Source organism: Lagenorhynchus albirostris, chromosome 12 (assembly GCF_949774975.1).
Source record: "Lagenorhynchus albirostris chromosome 12, mLagAlb1.1, whole genome shotgun sequence".
Lineage (NCBI taxonomy): Eukaryota > Metazoa > Chordata > Mammalia > Artiodactyla > Delphinidae > Lagenorhynchus > Lagenorhynchus albirostris.
The window spans coordinates 33,525,076-33,542,750 of NC_083106.1; the positions used below are offsets into that span (position 1 = coordinate 33,525,076).

The window sequence follows — 17,675 nt, forward strand, 5'->3', positions numbered from 1 at the left end:
TGTTGGAATAGAATCCTGTGAAGTTGCAAGTTCTGTCCTTTTGTGTTGGAGTTTGGGGGACGAATTTACTTTTTCTAAATGTGTGCCTCATTCTGTCCTTTAGAAACAAACTTTGTAATGTAGGGGGTGAATCTAGTAGAAGACATTATCTTAAGAAATAATGGAAGGTAAATGTTTGAAGAAAATAATAATAGACCATGAAAAAAGTGAGGGGCACCTGTGTCAACCTTACCAAAATAACGGAATCTCTGGGGGGAACTGTCAACATTGAGAACATTGTTTTTTTCTCTCTCTTTTTTTAGAACATTGTTCAAAGTTATTTGATTCAATGATTTTTTTTCTTTTTTGTTCTTTGAAAAAAACAACACTGCTACAATTTTTGAAATTCTTCATTTTTGCTCACCTCTATCGGAGTTCACCAAGAGTTTATATGTGCAGAATTCCTCTGTTAGGTGCTAGGAGGAAAAAGAGGTTTCTGATCTTGAAAAGATTGCACTGGGGCTGGGGGGATGCACCAACCAATATGGTGTATTTGGTACATAAGAGAGCATTATAGAAATGCTACAGACATGCAGAGCAGGAAACCTGAATAGATGGTTGTCAGATGTTGTCATAAAAGCCTTCCACTCCATGCTGAAGGCTCCAGATGTTGTTCTAGATTTTTGAATGAACAAGATAGATGAAGTACAACTTTTTTGTGGAGTTTTTCAATCAGGTAAACAAATTAATTAGATTCGGTAAATGGCAAGTGCTATGAAGGCAATAACAAAGAATGGCATGTTAGAAGGAATCTTGGAAGGAACTACTTAACAGACCAAGGAATGTTTCACCAACATACGGTATTTGAGATGAGACCTGAATGATAAAAATAAGCCAGCTGAGGAGAGAGTACTCCAAGCGGAGGAAAATCCAGTGTAAAAACACTGACACAGACATAAGCTTGGATCTTAAAAAGGCAGAAAGAAGTCCACTGTTTCTGGAGCATGTTGAGTGAAAGCAGAAAGGGGTAGGAGACAATGTGAGAGAGGAAGGCAGGGGCAAGATTATACTGAAGCTGAGAGGTTAAAGAGTTTGGATTTAATTCTCACTGCAGCGTGGAGATGAGAAAAGATTGTATGTTTTGAAAAAATCTCGCTGCCTGTAGGAAACTACTGTAGGGCTGCTGGTGTGGAATTCATGAAACCTGTTAGGAGCCTTTTCTAGTTGTCCTCCTGAGAGGTGAGAGGGGCTTGATAAACTAGTGAGGTTGAAGAAAAGTTGGATGGATTGAGGAGACAGTTTAGAGGCAATAGGAATTGCCAGTGGATTACAAGAGGAAAGTGAGGGAAAGGGAAAAATCAAACTGATTTCTAGGTTCTTAGCTTTATTTACTTGGTATATCATGTTGCCACCTAATCAGATGAAGCAAAATTGGGGTGAGGAGAAAAAAGTTGATTAAAGGAAATGAGAAGATGAAAAATATTGTGAAAAATAAGACATTGCCTTCTGTTTAGTAACGGCCACATAAATGCTTAGAGATATTAATTTTACAATGAAGAAAAGATCATCCCAGATGGACTGGGACCCAAATTGCTATTTCAGTTGTCACTAGTCTCTCTATCCAGCGGTCCTGATTATGGCTTCTTAAGCTGGCTGGGCATGAAATTATATTAGTGTTCATTAGTGTTTCTGGCATGTTCTTTGCTTCTGCTGGGAAAATCTCACTCAGGGCCAAGAACTAACTGTTTTGCACAGTGTGCTGGTGTTTTGGTAGCTATTCAACATGGTCTTCAGAACACACAAAAATGCTTTTCTTATTAAGGTAGAATATTACTTAGCCTTTGGACTTGGACTGGAACTATACCATTGGCTTTCCTGGGTCTGTACTTCTCAGCCTCTGTAATCACGTAAGCCAGTTCTGTCCAATAAACCTCTTTCTTTCTTTCTGTGTGTGTGTGTGTGTGTGTGTGTATTCGTTTGTTCCCTGATGTACCTTGATCAATACACCCTTTGTATTAATACTGGTGTAAAACTATTCAGTTTTTTTGATTTTTTATTCTCCAGACATCCAACATCCCAGTAAAGACTTGTTTTATAGAGATCTTTAAACCATGCAGTGACTGAATGAGGAAGTAGATTCAATATAAATAAGTGCACTGATAATGTTCTCATTATAGTATGAAGTTAAAGAGAATTGTGCATATTAAAATATAGTGATTCTTCATATGTAGTCCAGGGACCACTGTGGGTCCCCAAGACCATTTCAGAGGAGCTGTGAGGTCAAAACTACTGTCAAAATAACACTAAGATACTCCTTTTCCTTTTTTCCCTTTCATTTTCTCATGAGTGTATGGTAGAATTTCTCAGAGGCTACATAATGTGTAATATTACAACAGATTGAATGAAGAAGTAAAAATGGGAATCTAGGTATCTTCTATTAAGTGATACATTAAAGAGATTTGCAAAAATATGCCTCCATACTGTATTTTTTGGGAAAATGTAGTAATTTTTCATAAAAATATTTTATTTTGGTTATATATAAGGGCTTTATTACTGTTAATATTAACTGAATTAACAAATGTTAACATTTTTGTCAGAGCCACTCGTATATATACAAAACCTTCTCTTAGAGCAATGGTTCTCAAACATTTTAGTTTTAGGAGACCCCTTTTCCACTCTTAAAAAATACTGAGAATATCAAAGAGCTTTTGTTCCTTTGAGTTCTTGTCTATCAATATTGACCATATGAGGAATTCAAACTAAGAAATTTCAAAAACATTTTTCAAAAAACATTTCAAAAAAAATGTTTGTCTCCTTCTCACTCATTCAGTCATTCAATTAACCAAAGAAGTTCTCATTGAACCTCTACTATATGCAAAGTTGTTTAATGCAATGTCAGTTCATTGCTAAGCTGCTCTAAATCTACCCTGCAGTACCTGCTGTATGAGAGTGGAGCTTGACCCTTTAAGCATTTCTCCTTTGTAACTAGCACAATGTTAAGCTTTGTCAGTAGAGGGTGCTGAGGGGGCATTTTAGTGGGAAGGAGCTTTTCCTCTTTTTTTAAAAAAACTTTTTGGCTGCATTGGGTCTTCCTTGCAGCACACAAGGTCTTTTGTTGTGGCACGCCGGCTCTCCGTTGCAGTGCACGAGCTTCTCTCTAGCAGTGGTGTGTGGGTTTTCTCTCTCTAGTTGTGGCACGTGGGCTCTGTAGTTTGCAGAACGCGGGCTCTCTAGTTGAGGCGCGTGAGCTCAGCAGCTGTGTCACGTGGGTTGCCCCGTGGCATGTGTGATCTTAGCTTTCTGCCCAGGGATGGCCCCCGCGTCCCCTGCATTGGATGGCGGATTCTTTACTACTGGACCGCCAGGGAAGTCCCTGGAGCTTCTACTCTTAACTGAACTTTGTATTTTAGTTTCTTCTTGCTGGTCCTGCGTAGCTGTACGTCCCCATTGCATGCAGTGCCTCATGAGCTTGCAGCCCCAGCCCTGGCCTGGTGACTACCGTGTCCTGTCCTCCCAGCACTCACATAGCTCACTCCAAACCCTGCTATGTGGGAGCATTTCCTGCTTGCCCTGCAGGTGTGGACCACCTGTAGACTGAGTGACCCAGCAAAGGTCTTCACCACCGAGTGGGCTGCAACCACACCTTCTAAGGGGATCTGATTCTAGGCAGCCTCACTCCCTTTTCTACATTTTTTTTTTCTGCCTTGGGTATTGTGGTTACCTTTAGAGTTCTCTTTATACTTTTAAAGTCTCTACCCTCTTGTAGTTAATAATTCTTTATATTATACTTTTACTGTTACATTTACTGTGTGACTTCTCTCTTCTGATTGGACTCTGAATGAATCACGTGCTTTCTAAGAGAACATTATTACTCTTCTGTGGGAGATAAATGTTCCTATGTAAATTATTTAAAAATTGTATAAGAACATTGTATTGTATAATGAAGGGATAGAACCAGAAAGGCAGAAACTGTGTATTGAAGGCAGGGAAAGGTCAAGGTGGGCTGGGGCTGAAGAAGAATAGTGAGTAAGAATTGGCTAGGGGCTGAGATGAGGGGAGGATTTCTTATAAAAGCATGAACCTGTTCTGGAGGAGAAAACTGGCATGATATGTGGAGAAAATAGTGAGTGCTCTGTCAGTTTGGGGAAGCTGGTTTGTGAAGAGAAGTAGTGGGAGGTAATGTGGAAAAAGTACTTTGGGGCAAGATCATGGAGTGTGGTCAGTACTAAGCAGAGAAGTAGAAATTCTGCTTACTTTATAGGGAAAATTCAATGGATATTGAATAGAACTGATTTAATAAAAATATTGGTAATGTACAATAAAGGGGTTTTAGGAAGGAGTATGGAAACCTATTTATCATTCATTATTTTCTTAGCAATTAATCCTATTGTCTGTGTTTTTCCTAGAAGTATAGCTTAAAGATAAAATTTTCATTAATACAGAAAATCAATTGGGCATTATTTGTTTATCTAGATATTAGACTGTGGTGTTTATGAATATGGGACTTGTTTTCTTTGTGTCTTCTTTTAAATAAAAACTGCTACTTAGTCTAAGTACTTGCAGCCTCTCTCTTTTTTTAATGAACTGAAAGAAATGAGAAGTTCCTGGTTTTTGTATTGTGTGTTTTTGAAAGCCAAGTTGCTGTTAATCTGTAGGATTCAACTAGGATTTATTTTTAAAAGGCAAAAAAAAAACCAACCCTGTGTTTATTTCCTAGGTATTTATCATTATTCATTTGATGTTCCTGATGTAAGATAGCATTCGTGTAGTCTTTTGTTTTTTTAGCATACGAATCTAATGCATGTTCATTGTAGAACATTCAGTGAATATATGTGAACAAAAATAAGAAAACAGAAGACAAAGTACAGCTTCCCCCCGATAGTGCAGTTAACATTTTGCTATGTATTTTTTTTCTTTTCCAGTCATATGCATATTTATGTGTACATATGTGAATACACCCACACACCTACACAAATGCATTTATTTAGTATAAATATATATTTTCATAAATGAGTATAATATCTTATAATCTGCATATTTTATTTAACATATTATATCTTCCATTAAATGGTTTTAATAATATCATTTTTAATGACTTCATAATTATTGATCAAACTATTTTATCATAATTTTACAAATTGCCTCTTATTGGACATTTAAATACTTTTGCTTTTCTTTATTTTAAACAGTGTAATGATGAGATAGACATCTTTTTTAGGCTATATCTTTGTACATGTACATGATTATTTTGCTAGTGTACATTCTTAGATTTGGAATTGCCAGACCAGAGGGCATATATCTTTTTATAAAGGTTTTTGATTCTCATTGGCAAATTACTTTACAGGAAGGTTACACTTTAAAAAAATTATAACCATTTACATTTTTCTCCTCTGTCTTAAATGATATATTTGAGAACTCTATTGTTCAAGAGACTGTAAGGAATATTTGTAAGGCCACACTAAAGAAGTTTCATTGATAAAAATTAGTACGTTATATGTGTGTGCACACAGATGTTTCATTATTAAGCCTTGAGGTAGCTAAATTACAACTGAATAGAACTAAACTCATCAGAAATCTAAGGGATTAGTTAGCTGATAACAAAACAATAGTAAATAAGCTTAAATTATAACAAAAAGAATGAAGGAAGTACGTATTACACACTTGCTTGACTCTTCTGGTTGGTAGCCAGTTATTCTGGGAGTCTGTGGAAGTAATTTTTAGAAGTTGATAAGAATAGCATAGTGTTCTCTATGTTTGGGATGATGGAAGGGAATCTTGTGTCAAACAGGCAGCTACCTCCATGGTGCCTAGGGGGTAAATTGCCACTCTTTGAAGTCAGATGGCAGAAGGATTTAGACGGCTTTTTGATGCTGGTGCTTCTTCCTTTCTGGAACTGTGAAATAAATACATATTATTGCATAGCACTCAGAAAATGTAGCAATAGTCAGGCTGCATTGAAAGAAGCCCATTTAGCAGAAACACTCTATAGAAATAAAATATCAGCACTTCTAAAATTTTATTTAACTTGCACCAAATGCCCTTGAAGTGCTGAAATAGTTTGGACAAGGTTTTATTTTGTGGCTTTTGTCTTTCTAATGATCAAATTGATAATTCCTACAAATTAATTTACTTTGCTGATCCCATTTTCTTAATAAGAAAATTATTGTAGCTTAAAAGTGCAACTGGCTGAAAATTGCTAAATGGTCTTAATGGTAAATATCATACTATATAATTAAAATGTGAGACAAAACATTTTATTTCAAAGTTTATTTTACAATGGAAGAAAATAACTATTTGAAAGCCTGTAAATCATTTAGAGAGCACTACTTTAAAATTGACAATCAGAAGCCATAATTGATGCAGACTTATAAAAATAATTAAAACCCACTACTACCATAATATGTCGGTGAAAAAAGTTGTAATAGCGTGGAGAAATAGGTCACTAGGTTTGTGAAGAAGCTGAGGCCCAATAACACGAAGTAACTTACCCAAGATCTCAGGGCTGGTCCTACTTAAAAGCCATAACCATAATTGATCTGTTCTGCTGTGGTAAATATGAATGACATCTCTGCAATTCAGCCATGGACTTCAGAATGTGAGTATAACCAAGAATAGAAACATCCTGCTTCTATAAATTGTGCTGGGATCCAGGATATCCTATTTAAAAGAGAAAGACATAATTTCTTCAAAATATACATGGCCATTTTATTCTGTTAATGTGCAATCTGCGAGAATCGGGAGAACAAAGGAGAAAAGAAAAGAATTCCAGGTTACAAGAGAAGATGAGTACTGGGAAAAAGGAAGTGAAAGTAATGTCAGTTACTATCCCTATAGTAAGTTTATTCTGTACTTGGCTTGGTAACTGACAGTGTTATCACATGAAATCTTCACAAAAGTTCTGAACCCTAAAGTACCACTGACCAGGAATTAGTAAAATTTGAAATTTCGGTTTCTTAAGTAGTTGAAGCCCTCTTATCTGCTGTGATTTGAACTTGCTGTTGGGGGTTAATTGAACTAGTTAGATGGGTAGTCAATGAGTGTTTAGTGTGTCATGACAAGTTACTGTGTTTTAAGGAGGAGACACAGAGGGTTGATTAAAATTCTTCAAGTTCATCCGTAAGAGAGGTCCAAGTGTAACAGTTGGTTCTGTAACACTGGGTTCTGTAACACTATATCTAATACATTTTGGTTAAAATTACACCCTGGGGAAAGATATTTTACAATAAAATTTGTGTTCTACCTTAAGTGTGATAAATGGGTGTCATTACTTAAAATGTAAATAGTTACATTTTTGTGATACATGCCTTTGTTAAAATCCAAAGGGACATAAGAAAAACTGGTTGTTTTTCTGAAGAGGTCCTAGGACTAATATCAGCAGCTAATGTATACTTAGCACTATATGACTTTGCCTGTCATGCAAGGAGTGTGTGTTTGGGGGTGGAACTATGAGGAATTGGGAGGTTGAGACTTTATGTTCTCTGCCTCCTCATGATAGATTACCAATGAATGTATAAGCCAAAGGTAGTGGAGTAGATTAGTGATTTTCAAACCAGATTTCTTGCAGCTCTAGAAGAGCTTAGGGACTATTACTGAATTGGGGATAATAGCAATGGTGATTAGCTGACAGGTTAGTAGGAGACTTCAAGTAGGTGAATCTACTGTGTGTCAGAGTCTCAACTCTAAAAGTTTTGGCAGTTAAACTTCAGTCCTCACACTTACACTGCAAAGTATCCATATTCCCCGAACAAGTCCAGAGTTCTAGTCCATTGCAGAAGGTCACACAACTTGCATAAATGGTAATCTTGGGATCTGAAATCAGAAATGATTCCAGTGCCTGCACTCTTAGCCCCTCTCTACATTAGTATTATGAATGGGGAAAAGGAAAAATACACTCCCTATGTAAACCAGGCCAATAACATATTTCTTTTGTTTGTTTATTTATTTTGTTTGTTTGATAAAAGACCTTTGTTTAGCAAGACTAGAGATTATTTAGAGTGGCATCTGGACTTGAACCAGGCTCTACATGGTCTTTTTGACTTAGAATAAGTTACTAATTGTGCCTCAATTTCCTAATTTGTAAAATAGGAATAATAACATGTTGTGAAGAGTAAATGAACTTGTACATGTCATGTACTTTGAACAATGTCTGTTACCCACTATAAATTCAATTCATCTACCTACTTGTTTGATACCTTTTTATACCTCTGTTCTGGAAGATAGTCTTTTAAAATTAAATTTGATACTCAGAATAGATTAGTATTTTAGCTTTCTTTCTATTATTATATTTCCCCTTTTGCTTATATACCTATTTAGCTTTATTTTATGTAATGTCATTTCAGGTTCCTATATGATAGTGGATTCTTCAGATCATGACCCTGGAGAAAAAGCCAGACTTCAGCTGCCTACAATGAAGGAGAACGACACTCACTGTATCGACTTTAGTTACCTATTATACAGCCAGAAAGGATTGAATCCTGGCACTTTGAACATATTGGTTAGGGTGAATAAAGGACCTCTTGCCAATCCAATATGGAATGTGACTGGATTCACGGGTAGAGACTGGCTTCGGGCTGAGCTAGCAGTGAGCACCTTTTGGCCCAATGAATATCAGGTAATCACCTGTTCTTTTCTGGTTCATGCTTTGATGTCATTGGATCTCCCTGTGTATGTAATACTTAAAGGTAAATACTAGCCCCATAGGAATGAGAGATTGTTTCTTTAGCTCTCCTCCAGTGTTAGGCTTGAGGAAATGTTTGACTACATTGGCACAAAATCTTCAAAGTAGGGAAAATATTTCAACATATGGAAAAATGTAGTTTAGGTACAAAATTTGTTGGTTGTTTGGCAAAGAGCTGCTTATTGACAGATATATTTCTATGTCTCTGTTCAGGAAGAAATAGGCTTTTTGAGTTGAGTGTACGATTCAGACTGGATTGGTTTACTGGCTTCTTGAAGATAACATTTGAAAAATAAACATGAAATAGTGTTTCATGAAATATGTTATCTAAGGGGGAGGCATTTTCAGTAATTTAAAAATATTTTTGTCAATTACATGGAGTATAAAAATAGGCAAACAAAACCTCACCAAGAATTGAGTGGGGGACAGTTTTGACTTAAAGGTAGCACTGAAGAATTTCAGTAAGAGTTTAGAGTCTTCATTCTAGTGATGAAGTGAATGCTTCATTCCATCCCACTGCCACTTGACTGCCTCTAATTACTTATTATTACTCATAAGTCTCCCTTACATGGCCTATCATGGCTTCTCCAGCCCCAACTATAAAAAAAAATAAGCAAGCAACAAAAAAAGTTGTCCACATGTCTTTGGATCTTTTTTTCCCCCCCAGAAACGTTTGATTTAATTATGAGTAAACCAGACAATGAATAGTGTCAATACCTACATTGTGATTTGTGTGACAGAGTTTATATGGTTGAACCAAAGAAGTCCATTTACCAGTTTGGAAAGTTGTTCAGTAATCTTCATTGTAAGGTTCAGGACCTGGTAACAGAAAGTTACCTCTTCTGAAAGTTCACTTCTGTGTTAGATCTTGAAATTTAAACTTTTAAAAGATTTGCCTGTTCGTAGCTTATTATAGAACCTAATGGGAATGAGTTTATGTAAAGGTATATTTTTTATTATTGTCGGTGAGTAATTTATAAGCTAATAGTTTTATTTCTGCTTTTTAAAAAAGCATGTTAGGCTTATCTTTATTCCTGGGAAGAGGGGAGAGGAAATCAATGCATTCTTTTAATTGCTTTGTTTTGAGTTGATTTTTTATTTTATTAGAAGTCTCTTACTTCATACAGGTAAGGTTCTCCATTCAGGGTTATGTGTCTATGAAGATTTCAATGGATTTTTATTAGGTACTAGTTGATTCCATTATTCCTGAACAGAAAGATGTTTCTCTTCAGTCCTGGAGAGCCATCTGCTTCTTCAGGGTGCATAGCTCTGGGCGGGCTGCTTATGTGGTAGGTGAGTGGGTGGAGGTGTGTGAAACTAATGCTAAAGCACTGAAGCAGGATTAACGGGCGCATCTATGACAACAGTGGGTTGATAACTGTCATTGCTGGGTCACCCTTACAGCACATTATCATCATACTGATTTCTTTAGAATCTGCTATTGGAGCTTAACATAACACTGAAAAGAAAAAGCTCTGATTCAGCAAAATAAAACTGTCCACAGGTTCAGCCTCCTTAAACTAAATTAAAGCTCAGATAACAAATCTAGCAAAATTATTAAAAATTTGGGTTCTGGAGTAAGGTTGCATATATTCAGCCCTGTTTGTTGTTTGCTACCTGCATAGATGGTACATTAAAGAATCAAATTGTTAGTTGCATCTTTGAAAATAAAACCTATAGAAGTAGATTTTGATAAATCCAGCAAATAATGTATCTGTGGTATCATACGGCTGATCCTTTGTAACTAAGAAATGGCATACATGTAATTACTTTTTCCTATTTTTTTGCTAAGATCTATCTTTGAATCACTGATATTAATAACATTTTCTTTTTTTTACCAAATTGTAGTTTCTATTTTATTTTATTATTTTTTATTGAAGTATAGTTGATTTACAATGTTGTGTTAATTTCTGCTGTACAGCAAAGTGATTCAGTTATATATACATATATACATTCTTTTTTCTATTCTGTTCCATTATTGTTTGTCACAGGATATTGAATATAGTTCCCTGTGCTATGCATTAGAACCTTGTTTATCCATTCTACGTGTAATAGTTTGCATCTGCTAACCTCAGACTCCCAGTCCATCCCTCCCTCACCCCCCCAATAACATTTTCTTATGGCACAGATTTCTGGAATGTTAATTTTAATGTTGAGTTATAGTACCAAGAGCTGGATGAACGCTTCTTTGTTCAGTCTCATTTTGCATGACACAGCTGCCTAGGTTACTTGTACCTGTGGTATTTTAAAGCAAACAGTGCAAAAGGAACCTGTGCAAGTTTCAGCCTGGCTAGTGAGATCATTTTGGAAATCTTTTGTTCGAGAAAATGATTGCTAAATACATAGAACCTGTGGGTAAATGTCTCTTTGTTGCAGACTGAAATTTGAGCAATAGGTCATTTCTTAAGTGATTACTTTGCTTCTACATCCTTTTCCTTAATTTGCAAAACTTAACAATCAATGAGAGCAAATAACAGAGCAGAATATTTTTTATTCATGTGCTTAGTGCTCAATAAATTACTTGATTGATGTTTTCATCGATTTTGTCATTTAGATACGTAGTGGTATCTGTATATCAGTTAATTAGAAACAACTATATTAATGTAGCATTTTTGCTATTAGGAAATAGCATGAAAAACTTTTGACTATTGCTTAATGCAGACTCTTTATGGATTTTTAAAAATTAAAATATAGCCATTGCAATGTGCCATGTTATAAGCCTACTCTTTCATTCTTAAAGAAACACTGCATATTTTTAAAGTTCTCAGACTCTAGATTAAATAGAGTTATGATATTCATAGAAATTGTTCTCCTTGGTTCCACAGTTTACTCAGCTTCTCTTCTCCAGAGGTCTTACACTCTTCAAACTTGTTCTTTAACCTTGTTTTTTAACTTCTTATTTTTCTTTTGTGTGTCTAGTGAAGACTCCTTTCTCTTCTTTGCTTGAGCCATTCCTTATCTGACCACCCCTTTGGTACAACCCCTTTTCACCCAACTTTAGCAATAACAACAGAAGCAATCAAAAAGAAAATAGGCTGATAGAGCTCCTACCTTTAATTAGTATAGGATAACTTTTGTATAAAAACCGTGATCCTGGGAGTGAAAACAAAATACTCCTTACAAGTAACTCTTCTCTTTTCCGTTTTCCTGTTGAACTAAATATCTGAAAAAGATATAGCACACCTTTGGTGTGATTTTCCCTTCCCAGAGATTCCATCTTAGCAGATGACTAAAGAGAAGATTGATGTGGTAATTTAATTACTTAAGCTGTGGACTATTCAATAATGAGGAGATGCCAGTTTTTAACCCCAAGAAACTTAACCTCTGATTTGAAAAAAAAATACATGAAATTGTGAAATGAAGGCAAAAATGATTTTCTGAATAATGAATTTTGGTTACCTGTAAGATCAGGATAAGGGTCCTTGTCTCTGGGACCAGCCCTTCCTGGGCAAATGTTGACTCTACTATTTAGCGGATGTGCAGCCTGGGGAATATTCCTTAATCTCTTTGACTGCAGTTTCCTCATCTGAAAAATGAGGATCACAACAGTACCTACCTCACTGGGTTGTTCTAAGTACTGAATTAATACACAGTGTTTAGAAAAGTATCTGACACATAGTAGAGGTTTACCATAAATTAGGTTGACGTTATGATGAGTAAACAAAAAGATTGTGAACTCTATTGGATTTAATAAGTGCTCAGCATTTTCTTCTATTGTGAAAGCATGCTATTCTTTTCTTTTTGAACACAGGTTTTTTTTAGAGCAGTTTTAGGTTCACAGCAAATTCGAGAGGAAGGTACAGAGATTTCCCCATATACCCCCAGTTCCCACACATATATAGCTGCCCCCATTATCAACATCTCCCACCAGAGAGGTACAACAGAAGAACCTCTATTTGGTACAATAGATGAACCTATCTTGACACATCATAATCACTCAAAGTCTGTAGTTAATTTTAGGGTTCACTCTTGGTGTTGTACATTCTAAGAGTTTAGACAAATGTATAATGACATGTATTCATCATTACAGAATCAGAGTATTTTTACTGCCCTAAAAGTCTTGTGTGTTCCACCTATTCATTCCTCCCCATCCCTACTCTCTTTTTCTTAGGTTTTTTGTTTATTGAAACATCTGAGTTTTTGGCACATTATTAGCATGAGGTCACACCATGCTAACCTCTGGGGATATACAGGTAAAGTCCTTCTCTTGAAGCTTACAGTCTAGCTTGGCCCTGTAGAAGATAAAAATGTAAATCAGATGTAGGGTCTGCCTTTAAGGAGCCTAGTCCAGATGGGAAGGTGAGATATATGTAGATAAAACTTTGAAACAATGTAGCATTATTAAATGACTTAAGAGGGGCAGATCTAAAATGTAGTGGGGAAAATGAAAACAAAAGACTTGTTTCCAAAGTAATTTGAGGCAGAAATGGGACTATAATTCTTGTTGCTTGATTTCTCTATTCCTAGATTAGTTTGCTTTCTACCGTACCTCATTGTTTTTGTTAAACCACCATTATTTGGAATGGACACTTTCTATAGTGAAACACAACAAGCAAATGTAAATTACATTTATGACATAAGCATTGCGGTGATACAACTAATATATAAGGAACTGTTTCTCACCTGTGTCTTCAGAAGCAATAGATATCTTTTTAGCTCAGTATACTAATTATAGAAAGTATCATATTACATGTATTTTATTTGCCATGGTTACAAGTTGCTAATTCTTCCTGTTTTTATAGGCCTTAAGTAAGTACTGTAAATTTTTTAATTGCTCTAAACAGAAGTAAAAAGAAAAAAAAAAACAGCAACCCAAACATTATGAGTTATTATCTCAGTGTTAAATTTCAACTGAAGATCAGCATACCTCTAAAAGTGTTATTTTCTCCACTCTGGAAATCTGACCTGTCTCGTATGTGTAAAACTAAAATTCTGCTCTTGGATTAAATCCATTAGTTTCTTACTGAACAGTGAGGTTGTTACCAAATGAGGCAGGCAGACATAACTTCCAAAACTATTAGTGGAAACCTAACCTGCTGGTTTCCATTAACTGGGTGCACATCATTAATCACAAAAACGTTGCGTGATGAAAACTACAGGGGTTTGGCCTGAAATTGGAAAGTGATAATATAGCTGAATATGCCTTTTTTTTTTTCTTCACCTCCTAATTCACTGAGAAATAAATGCTGAACTTTTGCCACCCATTTTCTTCTTAACATTTTTCACTGGTTTAAAAAAATGTAAGAACTGGACAAGCATGGGGTCTTTTGTTTTTGTCTCCTTTTTAAAAGTTTATGTTAACATGCATTGCACTGATATTTTGGCAATGGAATGTTTGTTACACTCCAGAGATACTACTGCTTTGGATCCAAGAAGATTGGGATTTAAACCAAATGACTGTTTACTTAAATAAAAAGTCTCTAAAAGATTGATCTCGAAGGATGGAGCTGAAGTTAGAGCATGCTCATGAACCATCCATGCAAAGAGTGAGGAAAGAGGATATCACTCCTGTGCCATAGCTCTTGGAATGCTCCCAATTTTTACTGCTCTTCATCCAACCATGTAGAGCCCCACTGAAGAGAGGAGGGTGGCAAGATTTTTCTTTTGTAGATGGATTTTCTTTCCTAGTCTGCTTGAGCTGTCATAACAAAATACTATAGACTGAGTGGCTTAAACAATGGAAATTTATTTCTCTCATGGTGTGAAGGCCAAAGATCAAAGAGTTGGTCTATTTGTTCCCTGGCAAGAGCTCTCTTTCTGGCTTGCAGAAGGCCACCTTCTCCCTGTGTCCTCACATAATGAACAGAGAGAGCTCTGGTATCTCATCCTTTTCTTATAAGGGCACCAGGCCTATTGGATTAGGGTCCCACACTTTTGACCTCACTTAACCTTAATTACCCCCTACAGGCCCAATCTCCAAATACAGTCACATTAGTGATTAGGACTTCAACACATGAATTTGGTGGGAGCGGACACAATTCAGTGCATACCACTAGGTATATCTTACAGCTGTAACTTCATTTGTAACCATTATAAATGACTCTGGCTCATTATCTTGTATGACAGTATTGCAGATATTATTAATTTCCTGTTGAATAGTCATTCTACTCACTTCTTTCCATGTTGGCTAGGTACCCTCCCACCTTACTTACTTTCCCAACTTACTTTGCAGGTAGCAGTGGTCATGTGACCAGCTCTGGCCAATGAGTTATGATGGAAAGTCAGCTGGGAGACTTCTGGGAAAGGTGTTATTCCCTAATTAAAAAAGAGATACATGTTGTTGCATGAGAACATGATGCTTGGCACTACTGCAGTTATTTTGTAACTCTGAGGAAGAAGATAACTGAGGGTAACAGAGGAAAGTATAGAAGGAGCCAGGGTTCTACTCTCAGACAAAATAATAACACCAGCAACAATAACAATAACAATAACAACTTTCAAAGCAACTTTTAGTTGCGTATTCTCCTATGCAGCCCAAAGCATCCTAATATATCATGTCACATCTTTGTTGACCTTTCAGTCAATCCCACCTCTCAACACATGTTTGTAGATAGCACATGTGAGACATATGGCAGAATTAAAAGTATACGTATCTATCTGTGAATGAAACAATTAATATTTTTCAGTCCAGTTGCAGGGAGAAGACAAAGCTATATACCTGAAAATGTAAATAGGACTGTAATAGAATGAGTCAATGACTGAAGGGAGTAGAAAGAAAGGAAGGAAGGATAATTTGTTGAGTGTCTACCATGCATAAGACACTGAACTGGATACTTCCATATATGTCATCTTTACTTTGTTTTAATATTTGATCAAGTGCGAAGTGAATGTTTCTTATCTTCATACATGGACCAAGTTGCTGGTTATTAAGTGGTTGAAATTATTCCCCTTTTCCTCTTGACTAATTTAACCTTGCTTTTAAAATTTTGGAATTTAGCCATATCAGTGACATCTGAAGTTAACTAACTTCACAACTAAGTAGGCTTATTTTAGTTCTGGTAACAGTAATTGCCTAACATGGGCATTTTGGCTCATTTTTACACTGGCATACCTTCTGTTTGATAGGCTGTTAACAAAGCAGCTTTTTGCTGCTCATTTTTACTCTTAATGTTTCCTTATTTGTTTCATTTAAAGTACTCCAAATAGGATTGAAAAAAACTTTCACGTTATTATAGTCATTGTTTTCTTAAAACTTATCATCCTATGAGGATGACTTCTCTCTGTTTCCCGACAGTGATTTGCTTTTATTATAAAACAAAAGTTCCTTTGGACTCTGTTTGCATTGATTCATTGATGAAACTTACAGTGTGTAAACAAATGTAAACAAATGAAAAAAAGAGGCCTGTTAACACAGTAATTATTGCAAGCAGATGACAGAAGTCTGTTGTTATTCTACTAAATCATACCTGTTTTCATTTACTGTAGCAGGAGCTGTCAAGTGTCCCTTCACTAATTCTTTTTTTTTTTTTTTTTTTTTTTTTGCGGTACGTGGGCCTCTCACTGTTGTGGCCTCTCCCGTTGCGGAGCACAGGCTCCGGACGCGCAGGCTCAGCGGCCATGGCACACGGGCCCAGCCGCTCCGCGGCATGTGGGATCTTCCCGGACCGGGGCACGAACCCATGTCCCCTGCATCGGCAGGCAGACTCTCAACCACTCTGCCACCAGGGAAGCCCCCCTTCACTAATTCTTTTGAGAAATATTTCCATGAAATTAATGCACTTCCCTTTTAATAACAGATTGAAAAATAATGAGCAGTAAGCAGAGTTAGGCAGTGTTTGTTCAGCTTATGACTTTTTCTGAGGAGTTTATTTCATGCAAGGGGACTGGGGAAGACAGATGCTCCAAAGGGTGGAAGAGATGCCCGTACCTCGCTTGCTCACTCACTTGCGTTCAGCCCAGCTTGTTGAATCCAAATTAACACACTACTGATTCCTTGTTTTCCATACCTCAGTATCCATTGATTACATACATTAATGGGCTGGTCTTCATATACCAAGATGAAAAAAAAAATGTATACTACTGGGGTAGGATTCCTAGCCAAACACACAAAAATGTAAGAACCATTTCCTTCTAATCCGTTTAATCTGACAATGCTGTACCATTTATTAATGCAATACCATATCAATGAGAAAAATATAGATAACAATTTAAAATCAATTCCTTGTTCAGTGATTTTTGTCTGCTGACTTTGATGGTTAATTGGAATTCCCCCCCCCCAGGGGCTTTTAATTTTCTGTACAATCTGAATTTCTATGCGACCTCTTTGTCCATTTCCATGTCAAAGACTGATTTTTCTTTATTTTAGGTTGTACGTGGTGTGTAACAAAATATCGCTTCCTCAAGGGAAAAACAAAACTAAGCTGGGTGACATTATGTTTTTATCTAAAATTTAACTTTTCTGCTGTGGTGATTTCAGTTTCCATTCTTAGAACATAATGGAAAAAGGAAAGGTTGTAATTATCTATTTTAGCATAAGCTTTTCAATTGAAAGAGTATGGTAGGGAGGAAATATAAAGGAAATGTCAGACATATTTGTACTATTCCTTTTGATTATTCTGTTGTTAGTAATAAAAGTTGGAATTTAAAGGAAAGCAAACTTTGGACACTGTAAATTAAAACATCCACTTATGTAATCTAGTGGACATTATGGTTAATTTTAGCTGTTTTGATTTTCAAAAGGTATTTTTAAAGCTGTCATTATAAAACTAGCTGCTACATGTTATTTCTGCATTTAGTTACATAAATAACCACTGCGCACACCACTGGAATTCCTTGATGAGATTTAGATCCTTAATATTCTTTGAATGATCTTTGAAAAAAATCATTCTTCTCAGCTTTCTGGAAGCAGTAAATCAATTCTCATTTTATGCTTAAAAATAAGATGTATACCTTATATTTACATTCTTATATTTTAAAAACATCTATATGACTGGACACCCAGATTATAAACAAATACATTTATTGACTGAGTTAACTTAATTTGAGGAATTTTAATTTTTTTAAAATTTATTTTTAAATT

At 35.9% G+C, this 17,675-nt stretch overlaps 1 protein-coding gene across 5 annotated transcripts in view; it reads left to right on the top strand.

Moving 5' to 3' along the window:
• Positions 1–17,675, top strand: part of PTPRK (protein tyrosine phosphatase receptor type K) — a 565,370-nt gene that overhangs the window by 199,632 nt on the left and 348,063 nt on the right. For all 5 annotated transcript variants that reach the window (XR_009543738.1, XM_060167237.1, XM_060167239.1 and 2 more), the window contains exon 3: positions 8,319–8,590. Coding sequence is in view for 4 of the 5 variants with exons in the window: in XM_060167237.1 (XP_060023220.1) it covers positions 8,319–8,590 (272 nt within the window). In the remaining variant the exon portion in view is untranslated. The remainder of the gene's footprint in view (positions 1–8,318; positions 8,591–17,675) is intronic.